The sequence below is a fragment of the Salmo trutta genome, chromosome 3, assembly GCF_901001165.1.
Source record: "Salmo trutta chromosome 3, fSalTru1.1, whole genome shotgun sequence".
NCBI classification, from domain to species: Eukaryota; Metazoa; Chordata; class Actinopteri; order Salmoniformes; family Salmonidae; genus Salmo; species Salmo trutta.
In genome coordinates, this window is record NC_042959.1 from 59,578,606 (window position 1) to 59,606,377 (window position 27,772).

The window sequence follows — 27,772 nt, forward strand, 5'->3', positions numbered from 1 at the left end:
TTCAACTCAATGAATCTAAATTCACATACTTGTTGAACCATTACAGCTTTTCTAAGGAAGAGTGGGTTATGGGTATTATGAATGTTTTCAGTACATGTGAAATGTGGTCCATTCTCTTTTGCTGTGATGGCATCTGATCTGTGCATTTCTCACATAGCGCTTGTGATTGTCTTCCTAGTTTGCTAGTGTTTATAGTACAGTAATAGACAGACTTGTACATAATTAATGAAAGGTGTTGGAGAAGTGGACAGATAGATCTTAGAATCAACCTTGAGGTATTAAAGAACGTTTTCACTAGAAAACAGCCCAGGCCTGTGTGTGTTTTCTGTCTCTGAGGCATTTATTATTTATATTAGGGGGACATAGTCATCATTCTTCTGTAACTCTTTCATTACTGTCAGCACAGTCTTCTTCGGACATTCATTCATCTTATCGTCTCACAAGGCTCCCTGCCTTCTTTCTCTCTCTCTCTCTCTCTCTCTCTCTCTCTCTCTCTCTCTCTCTCTCTCTCTCTCTCTCTCTCTCTCTCTCCAAAAAGACAGGAATGTGAAGAAGTGTTCATCCCCCATTCCACCCATCACTCTTTTCTTTCTTCCTGAGGGAAATGAAGGGGAAAATAGGGTTATTAAATTATGATTATTCAAGGGACTATTTTGCACCTTTTCCTGATGCAGAGATGGTTGTCTTTTTGTTGTTGTAACGATTGCCTTTCTGACCTTGATATTGTCAGTTTATCCCGCTGACGTACGAGGATAGGCATGTCATATGGCACTTATTACAAAGGAATGTTACATTCCATTCAAATCAGTTCAATGTAATTCAATGAAATGTTGTACATGATAAGACCGTTAGTGCTGAGTTCTGCCAGGAAGCTTGGCCAGTTTCATAATGCTACTGCATGCGTAGGTTCAAAGCCTTGATAGAAGTACAGTACAGGATGTCTCATTGTTTGGCTCTATCCATGTCCTTAAGAGGAGCAAACCCTTCAGATGGCTGCTGTGGGCTTTTAGGAGCTCTGCTGGGATTTAGTGTCTATTATTGTTACCCCTGAGAGGGTCCCATATGGCATTAGATGTTTTTAGGATAATGTGGGTTCTGGGTTTATCGCGGATTTAGAGTTAAAGTACCAGAGAGGAGGAATCAGTGGAAAGTCTTAGGGGTCACTAGGGTCATGTTCAGTAGGGGAGAAAATCTTTTGAAACTCAGGGGAAACGGGGAGGTACTTCCTGAACTTCAGTGTTCTTATTGGCCAAAACTACCTGACTGTCCAATAAGAACACACATGTCCGTTTTCCATTGCAAAAGGTTTTGCTACAGTGTGCCCTAGCTGTTTGTCTGAACTCTGCTGCCCCCTCAATGCCATGATCAGGTCACCACTGGTATCATTACAATCGGTGCTCTGCTCTTCTCTCCATCCCAGGCCTGTTGTGTTAAGACCCCCATTCCCTCAGCCAGCCATCTCTGACAATGAGACCTCTGAATAAAACATATTAGTTCCTAATCGGTTAGTGATTCTTTTAGCACTATCGCTCTGCTCGCCTTCCGCCATTTTTGATTAGTCTAGCGTGTGTAGCTAATAGCTCTGTGGCAGCCAGGAGATGAAGAAGACTCCCATTCACTAGTGTTAACCCCTTCCTCTCTCTCTCCCTCCTCCCTCCCTCTCTCCCCATCCCTCCTTCACCTCCTCCCTGAAAATGTGTGGAATGTTTCCCCTTCCTGTGGGATGGGCTGTAGGAATGGAGGGAGGGGAGAAGAGAAGAGGGTATATTATGAAGGAGAGGAGGAGAGGGGGATTCAGACAGACAGGATGTGCTCTCGGTGTGTGGAGTGATCTCGGAGAGAACAGACAGAAAGCAGGAAAGAAGAGGGAAAGAAGAAGAGCTAGCGCTGCCTCTGGGCCTGAGGCCTGGGTCTCTCTCTCTCTCTCTGTCTCTGTCTCTCTCTCTGTCTCTCTCTCTCTCTCTGTCTCTCTCTCTCTCTGTCTCTCTCTCTCTCACTCTCTGTCTCTCTCTCTCTCTCTCTCTCTCTCTCTCTCTCTCTCTCTGTCTCTGTCTCTCTCTCTGTCTCTCTCTCTCTCTCTGTCTCTGTCTCTCTCTCTGTCTCTCTCTCTCTCTCTCTCTCTCTCTCTGTCTCTCTCTCTGTCTCTCTCTCTCTCTCTCACTCTCTGTCTCTCTCTCTTTGCCACGTGAAGCAAACCATTAGAGAACTCTGTTTTAATCAGTTACGCTCTGTTTAGTCATTGTATTCAATCACACCATTTTCTCCTCATGTGCTAGTGATTGTCTCAGCGAGGTCCCATGTGTGTTCCCAGTAGTTCCCAGTGCAGCAGAAAGCTGCCCAACCAGGCCAGTCTCTCTCTGAAGCAGATTAAATCAAGAGGCTGCTACAGTATTAGACTCAGTGTTTATTTGAGTTGGTGTCTGGGAATTAGCAAGACTTAATGGATTCTGTCTGACGTTCTGTAGCCTTTGAACTGAAATAAGTTACCACAGCGCTTCTGGGCATTCTTCTGGTGTGACTTGGGGGAGATGTATAGGGCTCATTAGCCTGGTCCCAGATCAGTTTGTGCTGTTAAATAGATCTGAGACCAGGCTAGGATTTCATATGGAGTTCACACATCTCTCCGAATACTCCCAGATGCATCCCGTGTGATCTGCTGCAATTTGGTAAAAGTAATGTTTGGTCTAATCATGGTCAGACAGTTTGATCTCATGGTTGGACCCAGCCCAAACTGTTCAGTGTTGTTTCAGTTAAGTTTATATTCTAAAAGCCCATCTCTCTGTTCTTTGTCCCAGGCAGAAGGCTTCGGGGAAAAGCATTTTACTACGTCGGTGGGAAGGTGTTCTGTGAAGAGGACTTTCTGGTAAGTAGTCCGTCTGGAGACTGTTTCTAGAACCCTGCATAGTTTAGCAGTATGTGAATAGAGTATTATCTATATTTCTGACAGCAGATATGTGTCTTCCGCTGTGTGCTACCGTGACTATATGTGACCGTGACCTCTGGACTCCAGATTATAGTTTAAATTTGATTTCTTCACCTCGTGGCCCAGGTTCAAGTTTCTAAGGGATTCTGGATCAGTTTACTCCTGTAGGGGCATTAGGGAGGGGGGTTGGGTAACTGGAGCTTGTACTTATCCATGTTTTAGAGGCATACGCCCCTGGGCATTGCACAGTGACACCTTGTATAAAGAAGGACAAGCAGGAGGACCCATGTTTACCTCAGCTGCCCTGTCACAACAACACGCTCCATTACATTACAGTTTGTCTGTTACTAGTCGATTAAATCAGTTGTCCTACTGTCTCTGTGCTGCTAATGAGTCTAACTTATCTCACCTGGTATTAGAGGACTGTTTCTGGACATGGTTGTATTTATCCCTAATTAAACATTAAGTTGATGTGGGAGAATTCCCCCAAGTATCATATGAGGTGGACTGGGCTCATATGAGAAGAGACTAGGAGTCAGTCTTAGATGCCAGCAGTTTCCTATGAGAGGATGTAGTAGTCGTTACCTCACTGTCCTCCCCGCTTCTCTGCCTGTTCCAGTATTCTGGATTCCAGCAGTCTGCAGACAAGTGTAACGCATGTGGACATCTGATCATGGATATGGTGAGTGTGAGTGTGAGTGTGTGAGTGTGTGAGTGTGTGAGTGTGAGTGTGTGTGTGTGTGTGTGTGTGTGTGTGTGTGTGTGTGTGTGTGTGTGTGTGTGTGCCCTACATCAGTGTGTGGAGCAGCAGAAACATGGAGTCATTCCTCCCGCAGAGAACTTCCTGTGGGCACATCTGGAGAAAGCTTAGGAGGAAGTGGTGGTTTGAGCACACACACACACACACACACACACACACACACACACACACACACACACACACACACACACACACACACACACACACACACACTAGGGTAAAACCAGGACACAAAGAGAGAATGTAAAACCCAAGTCCAGTAGTCATCAGCAGGTGTAGTAACACATGAAGGATTTACCATGACATAGCTTTACATATGTTAACCATACAGAGCTGTAGCAGGGGGGGACAGCTCTGTTTCCCTATTATCACTGTCTCTCTCTCCAACACACTGCTTCCCTCAGCTACTAACTCACTGTAAGACAGTCAACTCTATGCTCCGTGGATGAGTGATCAGCGATCCACTACTTGTTAGATATGATAAAGCATTGAAATTCTCTCTCTCTCTCTTTCACTCCCCTTCTCTCGCTCTCTCTCTCTCTCCCCTCTCTCTTTCTGTCTCTCTCCATCCACCCTCTCTCTCTCTCTCTTCCTCTCTCCCCTTCTCTATCTCTCTCTCTCCCCTCTCTCTTTCTATCTCTCCCCCCTCCACCTCTATAGATCCTGCAGGCCCTTGGGAAGTCCTACCACCCTGGCTGTTTCCGTTGTGTCATCTGTAACGACAGTCTGGACGGAGTGCCCTTCACTGTGGACACAGAGAACAAGATTTACTGTGTCAAAGACTACCACAGGTACATGGGTACAACTGTTATGAACACTGCAAAACATAAACATATTAGTTTAACTGGCGCTAACAATAAGGCCTGAAGTCATGTTGCTATAACAGAAGTCAGCGGCAGTTCCATTTGGACATAGCAGGATCACGTGGAGAGGAAGGGGGAGAGAGGAGATGTTAGGTAGGAAGGGATGAGTGTCCTGTGGAAGAGCAAAGGGAGTAGCAGCATGGGGTCACCTCAGCCAAGCACAACAAACACACTGAATCAGGAATCTGGCCACAATGGAATCCACAGCAGCCGGCCAGACCAGGGCAACAGCCCACTATACTGACATGGGGAAAGTAAGAGCCATGGGCCTTATGTTAGAGCAATCAGAGCTCACTGTACTGAAGCCACCAGATGTATTTTCCCGCTTATTCATGATTCATCGTCACTAGCATTCATTCACTAGCATACTGTTGCTTTGATTAAAGGGATAGTTCCCCCAAATTACAAAATGACACATTGATTTCCTTAACCTATAGGCAGTCTATGGACAAGGTATGACATCAATCAATGCTCAAACCCTCTTAGGCCTCACTCCCCCCATCTGAGATATCTACTGCTGCCCTCATCCTCCACATAAAAACACCCGTTCTGCCAGTCACATTCTGTTAAAGGTCCCCAAAGCACACACATCCCAGGTCGCTCGTCTTTTCAGGTCGCTGCAGCTAGCGACTGGAACGAGCTGCAACAAACACTCAAACTGGACAGTTTTATCTCTTCATTCAAAGACTCAATCATGGACACTCTTACTGACAGTTGTGGCTGCTTTGCGTGGTGTATTGTTGTCTCTACCTTCTTGCCCTTTGTGCTGTTGTCTGTGCCCAACAATGTTTGTACCATGTTTTATTCTGCTACCATATTGTGTTGCTACCATGTTGTTGTTATGTTGTGTTGCTACCATGCTGTGTTGTCATGTGTTGCTTCCTTGCTATGTTGTTGTCTTAGGTCTCTCTTTATGTAGTTTTGTGTTGTCTCCCTATTACGCATATATCTAGGACAAGAAATGTGTGTGGTTTCTCAATCAGACCTAGTCATGCCCACTACACTGAGAGGTCCTTTGTTTTACAGACTCAGACATTCAGGTGCCAGCCAGCTGCACACGGTGTGTGTGTCTGTGTGTGTGGGGAAAGAATGAATGTATTTTTCTGGATTGGTTGAATCACGTGTGAGGCTGAGCCAGCACATCTGCAGACCTGGAGACTCACCACCTCTCCTTAGCAGTCTCAACGCTCTCATGCACACACACACTGAAGGGGAGAGAGTAGGAAAGAAGGAGAGAATGGGCAAAGGAGGAGAGAATGGGCAAAGGAGGAGAGAATGGGCAAAGGAGGAGAGAATGGGCAAAGGGGGGACTGGTGAAAGAGAGGAAGTGTTAGAAGTATTAACCTGAAAAAAAAGTAACAGATATAAGTGCTGTATCTATGTCAAGCCTGGTGGTCTTTCTGTAGGGAATCAGTATAAACCAGACATATTTTCAGTCTGAAACTGTTATTATTTCTATCAATTGATTTATCTTCGTTGTTCTCTCGTTTTCTCAGGGTCTTGGCCCCCAAATGTGCAGCATGTAACCAGCCCATTCTGCCTTCAGAGGTACGTTCTCTTTGAACACAACATCTTCAAGTAATAGCCTAAGGACTTACATGTATACAACCATAAAATAGGTGTTTTTCTGATCATCTGCATGTCATGTATGATAAAAATACCAAATTGATCGGTTGACTAATAGTACAATGAACAGGGCCTGGAAGGGTTCCTGTCTGCAAAGTGATTTCAACAGGAAGAACTCCTGTCCGTAGTAATGATGAATGATAATCAAAATGTTCAGGCATATATTATGGTTTACGATGCAAACACTTCCACTCCCATCCCATGTCGATATAGACAGTCACATTGCAACCCCTGACCTGAATCCCTCAGGGTAAAATTGATAACCAACCCCAGTGTTGAACCTGAGACAGGAACCAGATGTGAGGAGAGAGTTCCTCTGGCATATCAAACGATCAAGTGTCCTACTGAGGCAGTAGCAAACATCAAGATTCCTACTGAGGCAGTAGAAAACGATCAAGAATCATACTGAGGCAGTAGGAAACGATCAAGAATCCTACTGAGGCAGTAGCAAACATCAAGATTCCTACTGAGGCAGTAGCAAACATCAAGATTCCTACTGAGGCAGTAGAAAACGATCAAGAATCCTACTGAGGCAGTAGAAAACGATCAAGAATCCTACTGAGGCAGTAGGAAACGATCAAGAATCCTACTGAGGCAGTAGCAAACATCAAGATTCCTACTGAGGCAGTAGCAAACATCAAGATTCCTACTGAGGCAGTAGAAACGATCAAGAATCCTACTGAGACAGTAGCAAACATCAAGATTCCTACTGAGGCAGTAGAAAACGATCAAGAATCCTACTGAGGCAGTAGAAAACGATCAAGAATCCTACTGAGGCAGTAGCAAACATCAAGATTCCTACTGAGGCAGTAGCAAACATCAAGATTCCTACTGAGGCAGTAGAAAACGATCAAGAATCCTACTGAGGCAGTAGAAAACGATCAAGAATCCTACTGAGGCTGTAGGAAACGATCAAGAATCCTACTGAGGCAGTAGCAAACATCAAGATTCCTACTGAGGCAGTAGCAAACATCAAGATTCCTACTGAGGCAGTAGAAAACGATCAAGAATCCTACTGAGGCAGTAGCAAACATCAAGAATCCTACTGAGGCAGTAGGAAACGATCAGGAATCCTACTGAGGCAGTAGGAAACGATCAAGAATCCTACTGAGGCAGAAGCAAACGATCAAGTATCCTACTGAGGCAGAAGCAAACGATCAAGAATCCTATTGAGGCAGTAGGAAACGATCAAGAATCCTACTGAGGCAGTAGGAAACGATCAAGAATCCTACTGAGGCAGTAGCAAACATCAAGTATGCTACTATCCTAGGTCAGACTCTAGTGCAAGAGAAGGAGGAGGAGGAAGGGGTGTGCTGTGTTTTAATATGTTGCATATGAGCAGGTATCCCTTTAAGCAACTGTTTGGATGTAGAGGGACTTGAAAGGGATCTCAGGCATGATGATCAGCTTTCCCTCATTAAACATTTGGAACTCGTCTCTGAAGTCTCACTCTCTCCTGAGCCAAGCAAGCTGCAGTCAGGATTCAGGAAGACATCCGTTTTCACAGCTATTTACTCAGTCTAAGGTCTGGGCTGAAACAATAAACCAACCTGATAACAGACCTGGGAACATCTCTTGTTGTAATGGCTGTCATAGTTACACGCAGGTCAGCAGACATCCCCCCCCAAACATTTTATTTATTTATTTAGTGCTTGATTGAGCTGGCACAATGGAACCAATGGAAAAGGCCCAAAAAAGAAAACCCAGACAATCTAGTGTAACCGATGTGAAATGGCTAGTTAGTTAGCGGTGGTGCGCGCTAATAGCATTTCAATCAGTGACGTCACTCGCTCTGAGACTTGAAGTAAGGTTTCCCCTTGTGTTGCAAGGGCCGTGGCTTTTGTGGCACGATGGGTAACGATGCTTCGTGGGGTGTCAGTTGTTGATGTGTGCAAGGGTCCCTGGTTCGAGCCCGGGTTGGGGCGAAGAGAGGGACGGAACCTACATTGGTGCCGTGACCCGGATCATTGGTTGCTGCGGAAAAGGAGGAGGTCAAAGGGGGGGTGAGTGTAACCGATGTGAAATGGCTAGTTAGTTAGCGGTGGTGCGCGCTAATAGCATTTCAATCAGTGACGTCACTCGCTCTGAGACTTGAAGTAAGGTTTCCCCTTGTGTTGCAAGGGCCGTGGCTTTTGTGGCACGATGGGTAACGATGCTTCGTGGGGTGTCAGTTGTTGATGTGTGCAAGGGTCCCTGGTTCGAGCCCGGGTTGGGGCGAAGAGAGGGACGGAACCTACACTGTTACACTGGCACTCCATTCAGGCTCAGTCAAACTATCAAAGTATCTGAAAGAGCACTATTTGAACCAGAGGCCCTACTAGGACACCATCCACTGAGGTGTAGATTCGGGGCTGGGCTTCTATTGGAGACCTCTGTGTGTAGGCCTACGTGGGGTGGTTTTGGGAGGGGTGTTGTTTGCCTATTTTGGTGTGTGGTTCAGATGCAGGCACTGCAGCCTACGCCTCACTCAGTGCATGACTGTTACCCTAAACGTTATCCCTCCCTCTTAAAAAAAAATCCTAAATTAGAGTTGACTCGACAGGAATGTTGCCCCTCACTGAGGCTATAAGGGTAGAATTCAGAGCAGGGGTGCAGTTTGTGTTGGACGTGGATGTACGTTGTCATGAAAAAGGCCAGATAAATTCATGCATACTAGCAGGTGATTTGTAGAAGGGGACCACAGTGCAGTACAAGGGGGAGAGTTTAGAATAGCTTGTATTTAATGTGTATAACTGGTTTTAAATGAGTTGATAGATAACTGAAGATCTTCCATGTACCCTCCTGCTGAGTGTGTCTGGCTGATATAGAATATAAGAAGTCAGTTAGCTGAATAGTTAATTCTATCATAATGTCAGTTCTGACAAGCCTTACTTTATTATCACATAACAATGGTATATAACCACATGTCCATGATGAATAGCTTGTGTGATGACAGTAATAATTGGTGAAAGTCTGATATATATGGAACATTCCAGCTGTAGTACCTGCCCTTTGAAGCTGTAGCAGGCTGAACCCAGACTGTCTGTCAGAAGCTGACTGTTGGTTAGCCATATGTTGTGTAGAAACGTGTCCTTTGGCCAACACTAGAATTCTGGACATTACTGTGAACCTTCACCTGAGAAAACAGCCAGGTGTCAAAGACATATTTGTAGGCCTATTTCAAGTGTTGTAGTTTGTAAAGGTTGGAAATAAAAGGACACATGGATGTCAGGACAAAGCCTAATTAGCTTGCCTGCTGGTTGATAATTACAGCAGTAATTAGCTTACTGTACCTGTTAGCAATCACGGCTAACTATAGCTGAAAAAGAATCAGGCTAAATGAAAAAGAAATGGACAGAGGCCTATAACGCAAAGGGATATTTTTATCAATTGATGCTCAGCATGTAAAAACAAATGTACTGTTGGCTATCTAAGGATCTCAACAGTCCTCTCTGAAGGTGGAGATCTCAAGTTAGTGGTGGTCAATCTATCATTTGAGTGTTGACTTCTGTCATTGTTATGATTATGTCACTGATGGATTCCATCATTTTGGTGTTGTGACATCATAATACATGCTATTAGAGGCATAGAATTACATATAGGTTGTTATCAATAAAACGTCACAATAAGGCATGGGGGTAGCCCCACGATATCTCTCAATATTGGACACAATTAATTGGATATTTGAGTGATCTAAAATATAAGTGAATTATACCTTACAAGAATGAGAGGTTTCGGTTAATTTCCCATCCTTTGTGGGCTCTGCTTGTCAAACAGCAGAAGGGCGCATTTGCCGATGTAAGCCTATTGTTAGCTGATAATGACTTACTTTGCAAGCCACAGGTACAAACTTTGTACACTTGGCTAAACATAGTGGTAAGTAGACCTTATGTACTTTTTTCTCCAACCAACGTAGACCTACCTAGTGAAGTTAGCTAACATTAACCCTTTTCAACAGCTAGCTACATGCCAAATGGATCGGCTACCCTCACGAATCTGAAAATACATGATCAATTGACGTTTACTGATCATGACAAGCATGCAGTTACTTGCTGTATAACTCTGATGATAGAGCTAAATGTGGAGTAATCTGAACTGTAGTTCTGACTATGCTCTTCAAGGTGATGTATTAAAACCAAATAGTTATAACATTTAACAACCCCTTAAAAACAGCATGTAGTTGTCAATGGTTTTAGTGGAGCTGGGCGTCTCCTTGCCCCCCAGCAGGCAAATCAAACGTTTTATTGATAACGACCTATAGAATCCCATTTGAATAGGATCTCTTTGGTTACAGGACTCTGATTGGCGGATGCATTTCCCACTGTCACCTGCACCTGCAGAAGATGAAAAGTGCTCTGAATTGAATGCACTGATCTGCCAACATCTACTTATGGTTTTGTCCATAAACCAACAAACAAAACAACTTTGCTGATAACTAATGATGGATAATATACATACTATGACTGTGATAAGTGGTTGTCTCACCCATAGAATCATTGAATAGGATCTCTATGGTCTCAACTATCTTAAGATGCACTAACTGTAAATCGCTCTGGATAAGAGAGGCTGCTAAATGTCTACATTTTTTATATCTAATTTTAAAAGTTCACTGAACAGAGCCACCTGTCACATATTTCTCCCACACCTGACATTGGCCGCAGGGAAAAATGGAGAGTTGTCCGGGCCATGCACGCCATGTTTAACTGTTTTAAATTAACCGGTCCAGCCTATACTGATAGCTACTCTGGTTCAGTGGACACTGAAAAGGCTGTCTGTTTGTCTCCACAGGGCTCTGATGAAACCATCCGAGTGGTATCCATGGATAAAGACTACCACGTAGAGTGCTATCACTGTGAAGTGGGTAAACATTAAGATACAAATTCCCTTTCCTATTTCCTTGTTGTTTTCCCTATATCCTTGTAGAGACTGGATGTTCTGTGTTGTTGGTGACAAGACTAAATGTTAAAGCTGGCGTCTTAGTATGTATATCCACTATAAAATGCCTCATTATTTCTCCACATGAATGTGCTTAAATACCAGGGGGTAGATCCTATACCATATGTCAGCCTTCTCATCATATCAAGAACTCCATATTTCAGTCATCATTTAGTCTTTTAAAATAAACATTAGAGAGATTCTGGAAGGCTATTTACTGCGCACAGATCATAGACAAGGTGGTTCCAGTGCTTAATTACAGTCTTGGTAGTAATTGCGAGCTAGAAAGAGGAGCTCAAGCACATTTGCTTCGCTCGTCAACACTGTCTGATGATTCTCCTCAAGTGCCTCTTCTCCTGACTCCCGCCTCAACAGCATTTGATTGACTTATGGAGTTCGGAGAACACTTGAAAACAAACAGCAGTAAGCCGAGTGGAGACGAGAGCTTTTGAGGATCTCTCTCTCTGAATAGCTCCACTGTGGAAGCCAGTTAAACAATTAATAGGAGTGGAAAGAGGACAAGAGGACACCCACTGCCCTTCTCATACAGTGTTTAGTCTGTCAAGCCTGCTGGGCAATTCAAGGGGATTTCAAGAATCCCTTCAAGTTCTTTCGCCTTTGACAAGGTTTTGTTCTTCTCAAAGATGTTTACATTGGAGGAGAGAATGGCCGACAATTCACCTTGCTGGCATAGATAGCTATACCTCTGGAATATAGACAAATGTGTATTTTAAACCAGCGTTTTGAATGCATATTTTGCAGTTCAGATCCCATAGAATCAGATAGATGTAGATGGAATCACAATCACCTTTTGGGGTAATGTTCAAGTGTTATTAGATTTATTTTATAGGCTTTTCCCTCTTGTCTTCCTCATCTCTCTGTGTTGGTTTGTAGGACTGTCAGATGGAGCTGAACGACGAGGAGGTGCACCGCTGCTACCCGCTGAACGGCCACCTCCTCTGCCACGCCTGCCACCTGAAGCACATCGAGCCGGGCTGCGCCTCGCCCACCGCTGCCTCCTACCAGCACCAGTTCTAGTTTTAGGATCTAGTGCATGGTGCCACCAGGTGGCCCTCTGAACTAACTGCCAATAACCAACCACAACCAATCTGCCAAAAAAAGCTGTCTATAATGGTTTGAATGATAATGTGTGCCTTTACTGTACATCTCTGATGTAAGTGAGGTCTCTGTTAGGGTTAATTGTGTGATTGGTTGATTGGTTGATTGATTGATTGATTGCGTGTGTGCATGTGTGGGAGTGTGCTTGTAAATCAGATAGACCTGTTATTATTTTTTATGGAAAAATCTATTTCTCTATTGAAGACATTGTTTATTAGTTGTAAAGTGTTAAACTTTCATCTGACACGAATGTTAATACTCTGGAAATAACACACTTTTTATTTTAAATATATATATATTTAAAAACCAATGCCAAAGCACAGTTGTATTTTAATGACTGATACCAAAACAATTAAGCATGGAATTATAACAATCCAATTTATAGTCTCAATTAGGTGCATTGTGTGTAAATAAATATGCATTTCATGTGCTTGTGTAAATATCTTGATCTTCATTTTCCCCTTTGTGTGCCACCAATTTCAGTTGCTCAGTTTTAATCAATGTATTTGTAGATACTGATACAGTAGAAATAATTTGCATAGCTTAATAGAGCAATTGCCCAGTTTTGTTGTATGTCTCTGTGTGTGGGTTATGAAGGTGTGTTTCCATTACATTTTTTACTAGAAATACTTTCATTACTCATTTTAGCTAATATGCAGGCAGTGTCTAGAAAGTCTAAATTAGCAATTTAATACACAAACTGTACATGGTCCTTTATTATTCCATGTCAGTGGGAATAATGTTGTATTAGTATTACATTTCTATTGTTAAATGAACCCTGGATGTTCTGTTCACAACACTGATACTGGGCTAATATTCCTACTGTCCTCTGTCACACACAACTCCTAGAATATACTTTCTATTAGATTATTAACCCAAATATGGCAGTTATGTTATGTCTGGGTCAACAATGTTTCCAAAATCCCTGCACACAATTACCACCTAAGTAAATAGATAACTAGGTTTATTCTATTCCAATAAACCCCCGAATTCAATATCTATGAACAAACCCTGACATCCCATTTTGGTTTGCAGTGATAAAAAAGTGACTCTAAATGATTAAGTTTCAGTAGGCTTAGTCTATCATATTTCATGATTTATTATATTTATCCTTGTTTAAAAAAAATCCCATGGTCATTAATCATTTGTTCAAAGTATATGACATATGTGAAGTATTCCAGTAGTTTTCTGTATTTTAAAAAATGATTTGAGAGATGTCCATATCAAATATTTAACAAAAAGAAATGCATTGTAATAGATTGTCAAATTGTCTCTCTTCTTCATGAACAAGTAGCCTGTATACAACAAAAGCTTTTGCACACCTGTGGTAGGTATATCTTTACACAGGTATTTAGGATAATCCGAATAAATGTAGCCTTAAAGGGCCAATCAGCAGTTGCAACGACAACTAAGCGCCCCCCCCACCACTGTTTCAGTAAAAAACTGAGGGATTTGGCTGGAGAAATGCAATCCCTCTCATATTCATAGACATAGCTATGGATGCAAAATGTGTTTTTATCCATGTTTTGAGGCTACACAGTGTTTATTAACGTTTACTTTGTTTTTAAAAACATTGAGTAAAATAAGCTTATATTTTTGGTTCTGATGGGGTACGACAGTTATATAAATTGATTGATTCCCATTGATTCTTGAAGAATATAAATTATATTCTTCAAGAATCAATTTGTACAGAGCATTAATGTATGGATATATCAACTGCTGATTGTCCCTTTGAGGCTATTAGGACACACAAACATATAGAATACAAAAGTTTGATCAACTTTAATATGTGCAGTAACGTTAGACCAGACAGCGATGTTTTTTCAACAAACTCGCGGTTCAATCAAACAAGTCATGATACCATCGAAACAAAGAATAATGTCTTCCTTCATCGTGACAACAAACAACATATAGGTTCAACTTCGGAGAAAAAATATCAGAGAAGATCCGGAGAGAAAAAAATAACCGAGCTAGCCAGGAGTCGAACCTAGAATCTTCTGATCCGTAGTCAGACGCGTTATCCATTGCGCCACTAGCCCGCTGAAAGTGGTACGGGGACTGTTGGCTTATAAAGTTTTCATGATCTGATATGAGGATCTGTAGAATAATAGTACGATTATTAAATTGTAACTCTGATCAAATAATGTATTTGTGTGTGATACATAATAAATTGCCTATGCCTATACTTTATCATAGTTTGCAAATTTACTACGACGCTAAATGTCTGGCCCTGGACGCGAACTCCGGTCCAGCCATAATATACAATGTGCACATTCATTGACACGTCACTAGGTCAGACCTCTAAAGATGGCGACCGCCTACGAGAAATTCAACCTGTAAGTCTTGAAAATATATATCGTTTCAGTCTTTTATTTTCAGAAGCTAGCTAGTACAACTTTTCTGAAAACGTTGCCATATTTTGATGAGAGAAAATTGCCGTAGGTGTAAGACTAGAGCTAGCTAGCAGATGATAAACTAGTTAGCTAACGTTCAACAGCAATTACAGGCTGCAGTCATTCGTATACGGGATTTGTTTCAGTTTACAGTATTGTAGCTAGCTTACAGTCATGTCAAGGATGTGTAGTTGTGTTGTCCGTAACAGTACTTATTTAGCCATCTGCCTTTCGATTTAATGAGTGGTAGAATTCAATCGATCTTGTTGATGAAGCAAGCAGCTAGCTAGCTAAAAAATAGTTAGCTTAGCTGTTAACGTTAGTTAGCCACTGAGCCAGCTAGTGAGTAGCTAGTATGTGTGTGCTAGCTTGTGGTGACGTTAGCCACTAACTAAGTTGAGCGTTTGCCAAATCAAGCCAATGTTTTCCCATTGTATAAGGCGTCACCATGCCAAGGTCACTGATTTTGTATCTCCCTCCTCTGTGCCCCCCCACCCCACCCCACCCCACCCCATAGGCACACTACCCCAGAGAAGTTTTACATTGAGGCTTGTGATGACGGCTCCAATGATGTACTGTCCATTGACAGGGTGTCCACAGAAATGATCCTCACTGGTATGTTTGTGTGTTTGTGTGTGTGTGTGTGTGTGTGTGTGTGTGTGTGTGTGTGTGTGTGTGTGTGTGTGTGTGTGTGTGTGTGTGTGTGTTATATCATCATGGCATAATACTGTCTTATGCTGACCAAGTCCATTGTATATATTTTTTATTTAACTAGGCAAGTCAGTTAAGAACACATTCTTATTTACAATGACGGCCTACCAAACACAACACTACATAAAGAGAGACCTAAGACGACAACATAGCATGGCAGCAACACATGACAACACAGCATGGTAGCAACACAACATGGTAGCAGCACAAAATGGTACAAACATTGTTGGGCACAGACAACAGCACAAAGGGCAAGAAGGTAGAGACAACAATACACCACGCAAAGCAGCCACAGCTGTCAGTAAGAGTGTCCATGATTGAGTTTTTGAATGAAGAGATAAAACTGTCCAGTTTGAGTGTTTGTTGCAGCTCATTCCAGTCGCTAGCTGCAGCGAACTGAAAGATGAGCGAATGGTGGTTTGTGATCATAAAGGCAATGAAAAAATGATGAGGCTCAGTTGGTAGAGCACTGTACTTGCAATGGCAGAGTTGTGGGTTTGATTCCCATGGGAGACCAGTATGAAAATGTATGCACTCCCTACTGTAAGTCACTCTGGATAAGTGTGTCTGCTAAAATGACTAAAATGTTTAAAAAAATGATGATTATTTGTCTTTGTCCCTCTAGTGAGGAAGGACATTCCTCCCCATGCGGTCACCAGGCCAATATGTGGGATCATGGGAACTATCCGTCTGGTGGCAGGTAGGTTCAATCTTGCACTCTGTAAAATTATCCATTGAGAAGACTTTACCTGTGTACACACAAATGTTCTCAACAGAGTGTTTACTTTAGCGACACCTGTGCCCCTCTGCCTACCCTCCCCAGGCACGTACCTCATCGTTATCACAAAGAAGAAGAAGGTGGGTGACCTGTTGGGCCATGCCGTGTGGAAGGCTATGGACTTTGATGTTATCTCTTACAAGAAGACTGTGCTGCACCTGACAGACAACCAGGTAGGGAGGTGTGAGTTGGGGCCCCAGTGCGAGCCCACAAGCACCCAAGCTCAACATGACTGTGGATGTTTCAGGCCAAGGAGAGAGTGTTTCACAATGATTCCTTGTTAATGACAGTGGGTTGTTTTGATGTGGATGCTGACCAGTGGAAAACCCTAGCCTGACCAATACGAAAGCAGCATATTGGACTAAGAATGCTAGGCATCTGAGCTGACATAGATGCCATGTGTTGAATTGGCTATGGAGCCGGTCAACGACAGACAGTGTGTCTGTAGACAGTCAAGTGTATGTGAAGGGCAAAGAGAAAGAGACCCCTTCTCACAGACAGAACAAGTACTGCATTCAGATGGTATCATCACCATGTAGCTGTTACAAGAACACTCTGTTCTGACCCCAAGTCTAGACAAGTGTTTCTTTATTAGTGAGCATCTCTATGTTGGCTTCTCGTTGCAGTACTGGTGGAGGAGATGTTATTTATAGTATATAAGTTTAGATTCCTTGTATATATTATTTTAGAAGGATAGTGGTCATCTGATACTTTCTAACCATCGTTCCACCTAAATTCTTCTTCAACCTTCCTCCTGACCTCTCACCTTTGACCTCTCTACTTTCCTTGTTCAACCTGCCACCTGACCTGTCTTTGACCTCTGACCTCATCAGATGCAGGACAACAAAGCCTTCCTGTCCATGATCAACAGTGTTCTGCTCACAGACGGCTTCTACTTTGCTACAGACTACGACCTGACCCACACTCTGCAGAGACTTGCCAACACCAGCCCTGAGTTCCAGGAGATGAGCCTGCTGGAAAGGGTGAGAGAATGAGGGGATGTATGTATGTATGTATGTATGTATGTATGTATGTATGTGAGGGAGGAAAATAATGTAAAAACATGTTTCCATTTGGAGATACATTCATGAAAACACGAGTAATGTGTTTGTACTTGTGTCCTGTACAGATGCAGACATTTCCTATGCAGGGCATGTGGAAACAAGTTGAATGGTATGATAAAGATGTGTCGTTTTCTTGCCCTCGTTTTTAGGCAGATCAACGGTTTGTGTGGAATGGTCACCTGTTGAGAGAATTCATGCCACAGCCAGAGGTAAGGACAGAACTGACATGTTAACCACTTGTGGTAAATATAAAATGAATACGCTCCAGTACAGATCTTATGATCTTTCTAAACTGCATTGTCTCTGTTCTTCTCTTGACAGCTGCACAGGTTTGCTTACCCAGTTGTCCACGGCTGTATCCTTTCATGCTTTTTTGTTGTTGTTGTTACAAACTCCAGATTAAGACTTTTCCCACTCTTTAATTCTCATAAACAGGAAGACCTCATTACCACTTCCTGTAAGACAACAGATATTGCCCATGTGAGAGAGGTCATTGACAGGGCGGTTGTTTAGAGTGACTGAACTGTTAAACAGCATTGCAGTTTAAACCCTGTAATCTGTAAATAGTTGGAAATCTACCCTCTGTGATCAGTTGCATGTGTGCACAACACACTAGATCACATGGTCATTTTCACGTTCATATTTTGCATGGGGTTTATCAGTCTGAGTGACTGGATGTAAACCAGCTAGTGATTCCCTCATTACTCTGGATTAGTCTTGTCATTCTTTTCCCTGAGAAAAACATACACACCATGTATATCAATAGAACTGAACTTGTGGTTTGCTCCTTTAGCCACAAGGGGGAGCTAGAGATTCATACAGGTCGCTTTATAATTGAGAAATTAGGGATATTGTATTTACAGACAATGGAAAGTGGATCCATTGACATTATATGATAGAGCCCACTTTTCTAAACATCACAACACTCCAAAACATTTTCTGAAAAGGAGGCAGAGAAAGGTTGAATTCAGGAGGTAAAGTTAGGCTTTAAAGGTTAAGACCGTGTTATCCCTGACCATGTGTTGTCCAGTCATCATTATGAAGTCCTGCTGCATCAATGGGAAGATCTTTGACTGGAACATCATCTCCAGGCGGAGCTGCTTCAGGGCTGGAGTACGTTACTACGTCAGAGGTGACTGACTCCACAGCCACCAGCACATCTAACTGGAGCTTTCTGACTAGAGTGGGGATGATGGACAATCTTTTCCACAGTGGACCGGTGTGGGTGCAGGGGGTTTTGTTCCAGCCAAACAGTAATATATACAGTACCAGTCAAAAGTTTGGACACGCCTACTCTTTCAAGGGTTTTTCCTTATTGTAGAATAATAGTGAAGACATAAACTATGAAGTAACACATGGAATCATGTAATAACCAAAAAAGTGTTAAACAAATCAAAATAGAATTTTGATTCTTAAAAGTAGCCACCCTTTGCCTTGATGACAGCTTTGCACACTCTTGGCATTCTCTCAACCAGCTTCATGAGGAATGCTTTTCCAACAGTCTTGAAGGAGTGCCCACATATGCTGAGCACTTGTTGGCTGTTTTTCCTTCACTCTGCGGTCCAAACCATCTCAATTGGGTTGAGGTTCGGTGATTGTGGAGGCCAGATCATCTGATGCAGCACTCCGTCACTCCTTCTTGGTCAAATAGCCCTTACACAGCCTGGAGGTGTATTGGGTCATTGTTCTGTTAAAAAAAAAAAAAAGATAGTCCCACTAAGCACAAACCAGATGGGATGGTGTATCGCTGCAGAATGCTGTGGTAGCCATGCTGGTTAAGTGTGACCTTGAATTCTAAATAAATCACGACAGTGTCACCAGCAAAGCACTCCCACACCATCACACCTCCTCCATGCTTTACGGTGGGGCCCACACATGCAGAGATCATCCGTTCACCTACTCTGCGTCTCACATAGACACAGAGGTTGGAACCAAAAATCTGAAATTTGGACTCATCAGACCAAAAGACAGATTTCTACTGGTCTAATGTCCATTGCTTGTGTTTCTTGGCGCAAGCATGTCTCCTTCTCATTGATGTCTTTTAGTAGTGGTTTCTTTGCAGCAATTTGACCTTGAAGTCCTGATTCACGCAGTCTCCTCTGAACAGTTTACGTTGAGATGTGTCTGTTACTTTAACTCTGAAGCATTTATTTGGGCAGCAATTTCTGAGCTGCTGTTAACTCTAACTTTCTCTGCAGCAGAGGTAACTTTGGGTCTTACTTTCCTGTGGTGGTCCTCATGAGAGCCAGTTTCATCATAGCGCTTGCTGGTTTTGGCGACTGCACTTGAAGAAACTTTCAAAGTTCTTAATTTTCCGCATTAACTGATCTTCATGTCTTAAAGTATTGATGGACAGTCGTTTCTCTTTGCTTATTTGAGCTGTTCTTGCCATGATATGGACTTGGTATTTTACCAAATAGGCCTATCTTCTGTATACCACCCCTACCTTGTCACAACACAACTGATTAGCTCAAACGCATTAAGAAGGAAAGAAATTCCACAAATTAACAAGGCACACCTGTTACTTGAAATGCATTCCAGGTGACTACCTCATAAGCTGGTTGAGAGAATGACAAGGCTGTGCAAAGCTGTCATCAATGTACATTTTTTGTTTGCAGGGAGGTTTTGAGAATGTTTTACTATGGTTCCCTGAAAGTTTTCCTGTTAGGTTTTATTAACGTTCTGAGCAAATGTCTCAATTGGACTTTTAACACTGCTATCTTAGTTTTGGGTTAACTGTTTAGTGCACAGATAGGACGACACATGGAAATTCATATGCTTAGGCATTAATCATTCAAACTTGTTTCTTTTATTGTGGCATGGCGTAGGTGAGATTCAAACCTATGCTCTTCTGTTCTTGATCAATGGAATTAGTCCACTGCGCCACCAGGATGAAGCTAGCATGCCATATATTTTTGTAACAAATACAAAGTTGTTCATTTTAGTTTATAATTAGAATTATTCCCAATTTCAAACCACTTGGAGAACGTTCCTAGAACATTAAACATTGAAATTCATTGTAACCATGTTTGAACTTTTAGGAAATGTTCTGTTAAGGTAATGAAATACCAAGTAAATCCTCTTTTATTTTTTTTATTTTTAAATGTGCTGAGAATTTTCCAAGCAATGACCTGTCCTGCACCATTCCCGGAAAGTTGTGGGAAGGTTTTTTGCAAAATAACCATAGGACAACCACACTCTCACCAAACTCTAAGACACATGGTTCTCAGAACGTTAAATGCTAGCTGGGTCTTCAATCAATATTTTGATTCGTGGAATCAGGTGTTTTACAGCTGGGTTGGAACAAAACCCTGCACACACACCAGCCCTTTGCCGATAATATTGGCCTGTCCACTTCTTTATAGTTTTACTGTCAAACACTCCTCATTCAAACAGATCATTACATAATGTCTATTTGGTCCATCAGGCATTGACTCAGAGGGTCATGCAGCTAACTTTGTGGAGACGGAGCAGATTGTCCAGTACAGCGGGGGCAAGGCCTCATTCGTTCAGACCCGAGGCTCCATCCCCTTCTACTGGTCCCAAAGACCCAACCTCAAGTACAAACCAAAACCTCAGATCAGCAAAACCATCGACCATGTAAGCTACCTGTTACAATATTCATATTTTTTATTTCATGTTCAAACAGAAAAACATTTTAATGTACAGTAGAAGTAGTCATTTAATTACAGTAGAGGTATATGATATTGAGTATTACTATACTGAGTCATAAAGTCTTTCTTACCTTTATTGTCCTGTCCTGCTTTCACAGCTGGATGGCTTCCAAAGGCATTTTGACTCGCAGATCATTATTTATGGAAAGCAAGTGATTTTAAATCTGATCGACCAGAAAGGCTCAGAGAAGCAATTGGAACAGGCTTTTGACAAAATGGTGTCCAGCTTGGGCAACCGCATGGTCAAGTAAGGACTATAGCTTTTTCCCCATCATTCATTCTGATCCCACTATGCCCGTCTTCATCTAACGTCATCAATGTATTTATTTTAGGGGTGAACATTCTGTCTAAAGCCGTGGAACTCCAACTAACCCCTTAAAGAAAATTATTTAATTGGATTTTACTTAACATTTCTCCCTGTACTGTGTACCTCTAGGTACATAGCGTTTGACTTCCACAAGGAATGCAGTCGGATGAGGTGGCATCGCCTGCAAATCTTAGTCGATATGGTGACAGAGATGCAGGATGAGTATGGGTAAGTATTTAGTCTGCATGGCCGGCCATGTTATTCTGTCTTTGTGTGCTTTGTTTTTTGGGGGGGGTGTTCATCTCTCTGTCGTTTGCTGATTTGTTTTGTGACAAATGTTATTGTAAAATCAAATAGGAATCAAATTGTTTGATTGGTTGGTCAGGTACTTCCTGGTTGATGTGGATGGGAACGTTCTGGTGCAACAGGAAGGGATGTTCCGCAGTAACTGCATGGACTGTCTGGACCGTACCAACGTCATCCAGAGTCTGCTGGCACGACGCTCACTGCAGTCACAGCTGGAGGTGGGAACCACCAACCAGACACGCCCACACTGACTAGACATGTCCATTTTATTTATATATATATATATATATATATGACACTCCCACTAGTTCTAGACACCCCTACCACATCCATCTAGACCACAGGTGTCAAACTCATTCCACGGAGGGCCAAGTGGCAGCGGGTTCTCTCCTCCCTTGTACTTGATTGATGAATTAAGGTCACTAACTAGTAATGAACTCTCCACACCTGGTTGTCAAGGTCTTAATTGAAAGGAAAAAACAAAACCCAGCAGACACTAGGCCCTCCATGGAATGAGTTTGACATCCCTGATCTATACACTTCCACTTCTAGACACACTCTGTCTTTGACATAATGAGTAATGTCACGTTCCACCTCAGGAGTTTTACTGTTCATTAAAGGTGTAGACCTAGCCTCCCTTTTACATTCTGTAAAAGCAATGGTAAAAATCTTAATGGCAAACTACATTTTAGGAGGAGCTCCTCCATTTGACCTAACATAGACCTTTGACTTGACAAAGTCATACGTTTCACAACTTATACTACTTCAACTCACTTGACCCACATTTGCAAATGAGCAACAGACAAAACAGAGTCTGGAAAACCCAAACTCTATGTTGAAGGCCTCTGACTAAAGCTGCTGTCTCTGTGGACTTTGACTGTGGGCTATTTAGTTATCTGACCCTATGTGGACTGTAAAAAGGTCAGGTCTCATCTCACCCAGGTACAATAAATACTTCAGGTACCATTGTGCTTTATTCAACTGTTTTAGCACTGTGGGTTAAACTGTCATTGAAACATGTATTAATAGTGTAGTAGTTAGGCTGCTGGTTGACCCACAGGGTGATGAAGGTGCAGTTGCATCAAGGTCTTTCTGGTAAACAACAGTGCTGAATCTGATGGCGACCATCTTGGTTCCACCTTGCCCCCTGTGGTCAGGTCACTGCAGTATCTCACCACACATCTTTGTTTATCTGCAGCGACTGGGAGTTCTCCACATGGGCCAGAGGATTGAAGATCAGGCCGACTTCGAGAAGATCTACAAAAATGGTAATCCTCAGCTGAAATCTGCACACTTTCCTACCCCTCTGCCAGCACAAGCACAGCATTGTCTTCCTTATGAGATTATTCCAACACAATGGTTTAACATGATTGAAATCCTCCCCTTTTTCCAATGACTAAATATGTTGTTTTTCTTTTTCTTCCACACCCCTTTCCCTCTCTCACCCTTGCTCGCTGCAGCATGGGCAGACAATGCCAATGCGTGTGCCAAGCAGTATGCTGGCACAGGGGCCTTGAAGACAGACTTCACAAGGTGAGAGAGAGGGGCTCATGGGTTTCTTGCTAATCTAGTGATTAGCAAACTAGGGCACAGGAATGGCTCTCTTCATAGAAACGCACTCCATTCCATCAGGAAGTCACTGAGTTCACCTGGCTGTAGGAGGATATTATGGATTCCAATAGAACTTGTCTATTATACAATGACAGAGACCTAGTTGTCTTTCTGCTGGCACAGTACCATCCCACTGTCAGTCACACCCCACACACCCATGAAGTTGGCCATGCATTATTGGCTATGAACTACATAAAAACATTGTACTGGTTTTGGTGATGAGTATTGAGTATTGAATGGACTGGTGCCCTTAGAACAGGGAGGAGTAGGATGTTTTGCTCGTGACCTTTGTGATAACCAGGAGCACAACTGAGTAAGAGCGGGCTCAGGAAAGGGTGGAGGATGACGTCGATGATTATTTGTAGTGTGTGTGAGAGATTATTATGACAGGGATGACTGAAGCATTGCTCATGTCTCAGAACAGGGAAGAGGACACAATGGGGGCTGGTGATGGACGGCTGGAACTCCATGATCAGATACTACAAGAACAACTTCTCAGATGGCTTCAGACAGGTGTGTGTGTGTGTGTCTATTGTGCGTGTGCGGCAGTTATTAGTCATGTTTTTGTAAATGTGACTAAGTGTGTGGTAACTGATAATTGAGACATCTCTCCTGATCATCAGGACTCCATTGATCTGTTCCTGGGTAACTATTCCATTGACGAGGCAGACATGACCACACCCCTTCATGAGACCAAAGACTGGAAGTTCCTCACGGTGAGATCTGATTGGCTAGGCCTGATCAGTGCTATGTGTACTGATTGGCTACAATATGTTGGTTTCAGTCACAGGCGTAGATTGAGATTCCGTTATCTTATTTAACTCCTGTTTCCCCTCTCCCCCTCTAGTTGCCCATTATCATGGTTGTGGCATTCTCCATGTGTATCATCTGCCTCCTCATGGCTGGTAAGACAGCAGTGGAATCCCTTGTCAATTCTGCATTGAATCCTAATAGGGGCATGGAAGTTGTTTGAAAATTCTAGTTACACCTGCACCGATCTCAACTTAAGATTTGGTCCATAAACACATTTTGCAGTACTTAGTTTTACAACACTGTTTCCACTGGTATTGACTAGGCAAGTATGTGCTATCGATCGGTACTTTTTCGGTACTTAGCTATTACCCGTAGTCACCCTCTGTGTGTCCCCCTCAGGTGACACGTGGACGGAGACCCTGGCGTATGTGCTGTTCTGGGGCACAGCTAGCTTCGTGACGGCCGGCGTCATCCTCTTCAATGGTCGGGAGTTTGTAGACGCGCCCAAGCTGGTCCAGAAGGAGAAGATGGACTGAATGTGTGCGTGTGGAAAGCAGCTACGCCCCACAGACTTCTCCTCTTCCACTTCATCCCACTCTTCTTCGTCATCGTACCCTCAGCATCAGCGGGCCTGGAGCCTGTACTGATTACTGAGCCAATGGCATGAGGAAGAGGAGGGTGAGGGTGGGGTGAGAGAAAGGCCAGGTGTATGATGTAGGGACTCGCTCTGCACTGGCCTGCTGCTGTCCACACCACTAAGCACATTGTTTGGGCTGTGGGGCTAGGGAAGATCCCTACCCTTGTCCATAGACTGACTGTATAATCTGAAAACAGTCTGATTTTATGATACAATACCCCACTACGGTAACACAGTTACCCCGCTGCACGGAATGCATATGAATTGGCACTGCTGTTGTTGCCATAGCAACCTGCCAAGGGACCTACTTTAAAAAAAATCTTGCCTTTTTTGTTGATTTGTCGCCTTCTAGCGACATCATGTCATATTTGCTCTGTTGGTTGCCATATTGTTTCAGTGTCATTGCCCCTGAGTGGTCAATCTGAACGTAGTGTGATAGCTGACCTATTGGGTGGCTGTCTGTCAGCCCAGCCCAAGCCATGATCCCAAAACTAGGTCACCAATAGTCATGGAGAGAATGTGCTTGCTGGCCAATGGTTGGGGAGGGAATGTTCTAGCTGGCCAATAGGCAGGAAGAGAACATGCTAGCTGGCCAGTGGTTGTTGAGAGAATGTTCTAGCTGGCCAATAGTTGGGGAGAGAATGGGCTGAACTGTTTCAATAGGGAACTTTAGTTAGGGTGTCCCACCACCATTAATGCCATTGTAACTGGCCATACTATTCTCGCTCACTGCACTTCTGAGTGCACAGACAGACCCTCAAAGGGTTTCACATGAGGATTCCTCTGAGATGTGACGAGAGGGATGTTTGTCTGTGTGGTCTGTCTGGCTGTCTAGTCTTCCCAGGTATGGAAAGCTTCATGAAACAGCTGGAAAGACAAATCCTCATTAGTTTCTAACAACCAAAAGGTGTGAGAGAGCATCAAACTATATACTATAGTGAGTAGGATCTGTCTTTGACCAGTAGACTGGGAGGCCCAGACCTAGGCTAATAATGAAGCATGGATTTAAAGGTCCAATGCAGCCATTTCTATCTCAATATCAAGTCATTTCTGGGTAACAATTAAGTACCTTACTGTTATTGTTTTCAATTAAAATGGTCAAAAATAAAATAATTGTCTGGGAATGGTTTTGGGGGAGGGGAAAGCTGAGCTAGCTGTTATTGGCAGAGATGTTTGGAAATCTTTGTTATTCATCTTTTAACTAATTTTTACCGTCTGGTGATGTCCCCAGGCAGGTCAAAACTCCATCCCACCAAAACAGCCTGAAATTTCAGGCGGTCTTTTCAAATACAAAAGAGCATTATAATTTCACAGTATTATTTCCAACCTGGAAATGTATATGAAACACGGGAAAATCTAGTTTTTGACTGAACTGGGCATTTTAAACGAACCAATGTCTCATGGGGCATTGGGGACTTTAAATGCCACTTGTCTCCATGACGATTTCTAAGTGTTTTAGTGTGTCTCTGGATGGGAATGTGAACTGTTGCTCTCTCTTACACAATCTTTCTCTATATTATTTATCCTTTGATTATTGGCTGCACTGTAGCACTAGCCCCAAGTCAAATTCTGCTTCCTTACCACAGGTCATTATAAGAGACGGGGTGTTTAGTAGCAGGATTGGGGCCAATTCCATTTAAATTCAGTCAATTCAGGAATTAAATTCCAATTCACAACATTATTCTCATTGAAAAGCATTGAGAACATGTTTAATTGGAATGGGAATTTCAGTTTACCTCCTGAATTGAAATTAAGTTGAGCCCAACCCTGGTGTATAGTGTACATAATCATAACAGGATCACACTTATCTTACCTGCTGCCGGAGTGGCACTTGCTGATCTGAGAATGTTAAGAAAAAAGTATAATATTGTTAATATTAAATGAATTATATTGCCGCTTATGTGTCTTTCCACTTCAACTGTGGTGGTGCAAAATTACAATGAGAGTACTTATGTCCTATAACTTTAAATGTAGTGGTCAAATAATACATCGGTGTATGGTTACTATGATAAAGCATAACCCTCGGTACACATCGGCTGCCATGCCAATGGACAACAGTACATTCCACTGTGCATTATCAGCCATAAGCCTATCAAATTCTAGAATCAGCCAGCATAGTGTCTCTTGCTGATCTGTGTTTTTAAACAGATGATTTAGGTGCCATGTAAGCCTAGATACAATTTAATGTAATGACAAAGCATTGTATGCTTGTAAGAATGATGCGCAAAATGATCAATACAAATGATTGTGCTATTTAAGCTGAGTAATTTTTGAGCAGTTTTAGACAAATCTTTTTGGTTTGACTGCTTTACCAATGAAAATGGGTTGCTACTGTTGACTCAATGCAGTATGAAGAAAACAAGCTGGACCACAGTTTTAATTTTTTTATAGGCCTAGATTATTGTCACTTGTTTTGTTTCAGAGGATTTATTTTGGGTCAGTTATTTTCCAGGAAATTAATTTGTTATTGTGTTTTTTTTGTCACTTTAAACATCATTGTGTTCAAGAAATGTGTAATAAATGTATCATCAGTCATTCTGTTCCATTTCCTAATATTGTTCTATAAGAATGGTTATTTTACATGAAATGTAGCCTATTTATTGTCCATAGTGTTTTCTGGTTTAGTTAAGTTTTAAGTGACAATATGGAGCATACTATTGGTACCGTAATAAGAAACAATGTCCTTCCTTCCTTTAGGGGGTAGTTTATGAACTTGTGTAGCAGTCCATTTTAGCAAGTGTATTCTTTATTAGATAATGGTTAATCATTGTCCGATTTCTTTTCAGAACTTTTATACACTATGTAAGGCTTTTACGTTCCTCATAAGATCTAATAGGATCACTTCTCATCAGCATCCTTGATTCAATTGGCTATGCTGTTTTGCCTTTTTGAAGAGTAATGGTCATTCTACAGGGTTGAAGACAGGCTGTCTTATCAGCTTTATAACAAAACTCCTCATTATATCCATTGTCCTGGTGTCATACAGTCGGCCTACATCTCTCTATACATGATGTTTTCAATGAGGGATCAAGGATGGATGAGGGATCAAGGATGGATTTTGGAACTAGATGCTCATACTATAGTTTGAGTCTGTGCATGTCCAGCCTGCTTTAGCTGTAATTCCCATCATCTATATTAAGGTTTGTTTTAAAGTGAACATTGTGGAAGAAATAACAATAGGGTATTTGTTTTTAATACATTTGCAAACATTTCTAAAAACCTGTTTTTGCTTTGTCATTATGGGGTGATGTGTGCAGATTGAGGGGAAAAAATGTATTTATTTAATCATTTTAGAATAAGGTTGTAACATAAAATGTGGAAAAAGGGAAGGGG

The 27,772-nt window shown here is 42.4% G+C and overlaps 2 protein-coding genes and 1 non-coding gene across 3 annotated transcripts in view; 2 read left to right on the plus strand and 1 right to left on the minus strand.

Annotated features, from left to right (window-relative positions):
- LOC115181690 (LIM domain-containing protein 1) overlaps positions 1-12,647 on the plus strand; it is a 32,244-nt gene extending 19,597 nt beyond the window's left edge. The window contains exons 3-8 of the mRNA XM_029743526.1: positions 2,796-2,863; positions 3,543-3,605; positions 4,344-4,474; positions 6,043-6,094; positions 10,940-11,008; positions 11,981-12,647. Coding sequence (XP_029599386.1) covers positions 2,796-2,863; positions 3,543-3,605; positions 4,344-4,474; positions 6,043-6,094; positions 10,940-11,008; positions 11,981-12,124 — 527 coding nt within the window. The 3' untranslated portion in view covers positions 12,125-12,647. The remainder of the gene's footprint in view (positions 1-2,795; positions 2,864-3,542; positions 3,606-4,343; positions 4,475-6,042; positions 6,095-10,939; positions 11,009-11,980) is intronic.
- A 1,524-nt stretch (positions 12,648-14,171) lies between these two features.
- On the minus strand, positions 14,172-14,244 carry trnar-acg (transfer RNA arginine (anticodon ACG)). The gene has a single exon. It is a non-coding gene; the product is annotated as a tRNA-Arg (tRNA).
- Positions 14,245-14,488: 244 nt separating this feature from the next.
- On the plus strand, positions 14,489-26,974 carry LOC115181702 (phosphatidylinositide phosphatase SAC1-B). Its single transcript, XM_029743532.1, has 18 exons — positions 14,489-14,541; positions 15,116-15,213; positions 15,935-16,009; positions 16,133-16,260; positions 16,921-17,070; positions 17,301-17,360; positions 17,473-17,506; positions 18,182-18,283; positions 20,579-20,751; positions 20,924-21,072; positions 21,262-21,360; positions 21,518-21,656; positions 22,637-22,706; positions 22,899-22,971; positions 23,469-23,562; positions 23,673-23,765; positions 23,897-23,954; positions 24,202-26,974. The coding sequence occupies exons 1-18, from the start codon at positions 14,513-14,515 to the stop codon at positions 24,336-24,338; spliced, it is 1,761 nt and encodes a 586-aa protein (XP_029599392.1). The 5' UTR covers positions 14,489-14,512; the 3' UTR covers positions 24,339-26,974.
- The last annotated feature ends 798 nt before the right edge of the window (positions 26,975-27,772 follow it).

Bases quoted from the DNA above. Each gene is read 5' to 3' on its own strand.
- LOC115181702 (XM_029743532.1), top strand. From the start codon at position 14,513: ATGGCGACCGCCTACGAGAAATTCAACCT. The intron at 15,214-15,934 runs GTATGTTTGTGT...TTGTCCCTCTAG, and splicing joins CACAGAAATGATCCTCACTG to TGAGGAAGGACATTCCTCCC. The intron at 16,010-16,132 runs GTAGGTTCAATC...TACCCTCCCCAG, and splicing joins AACTATCCGTCTGGTGGCAG to GCACGTACCTCATCGTTATC.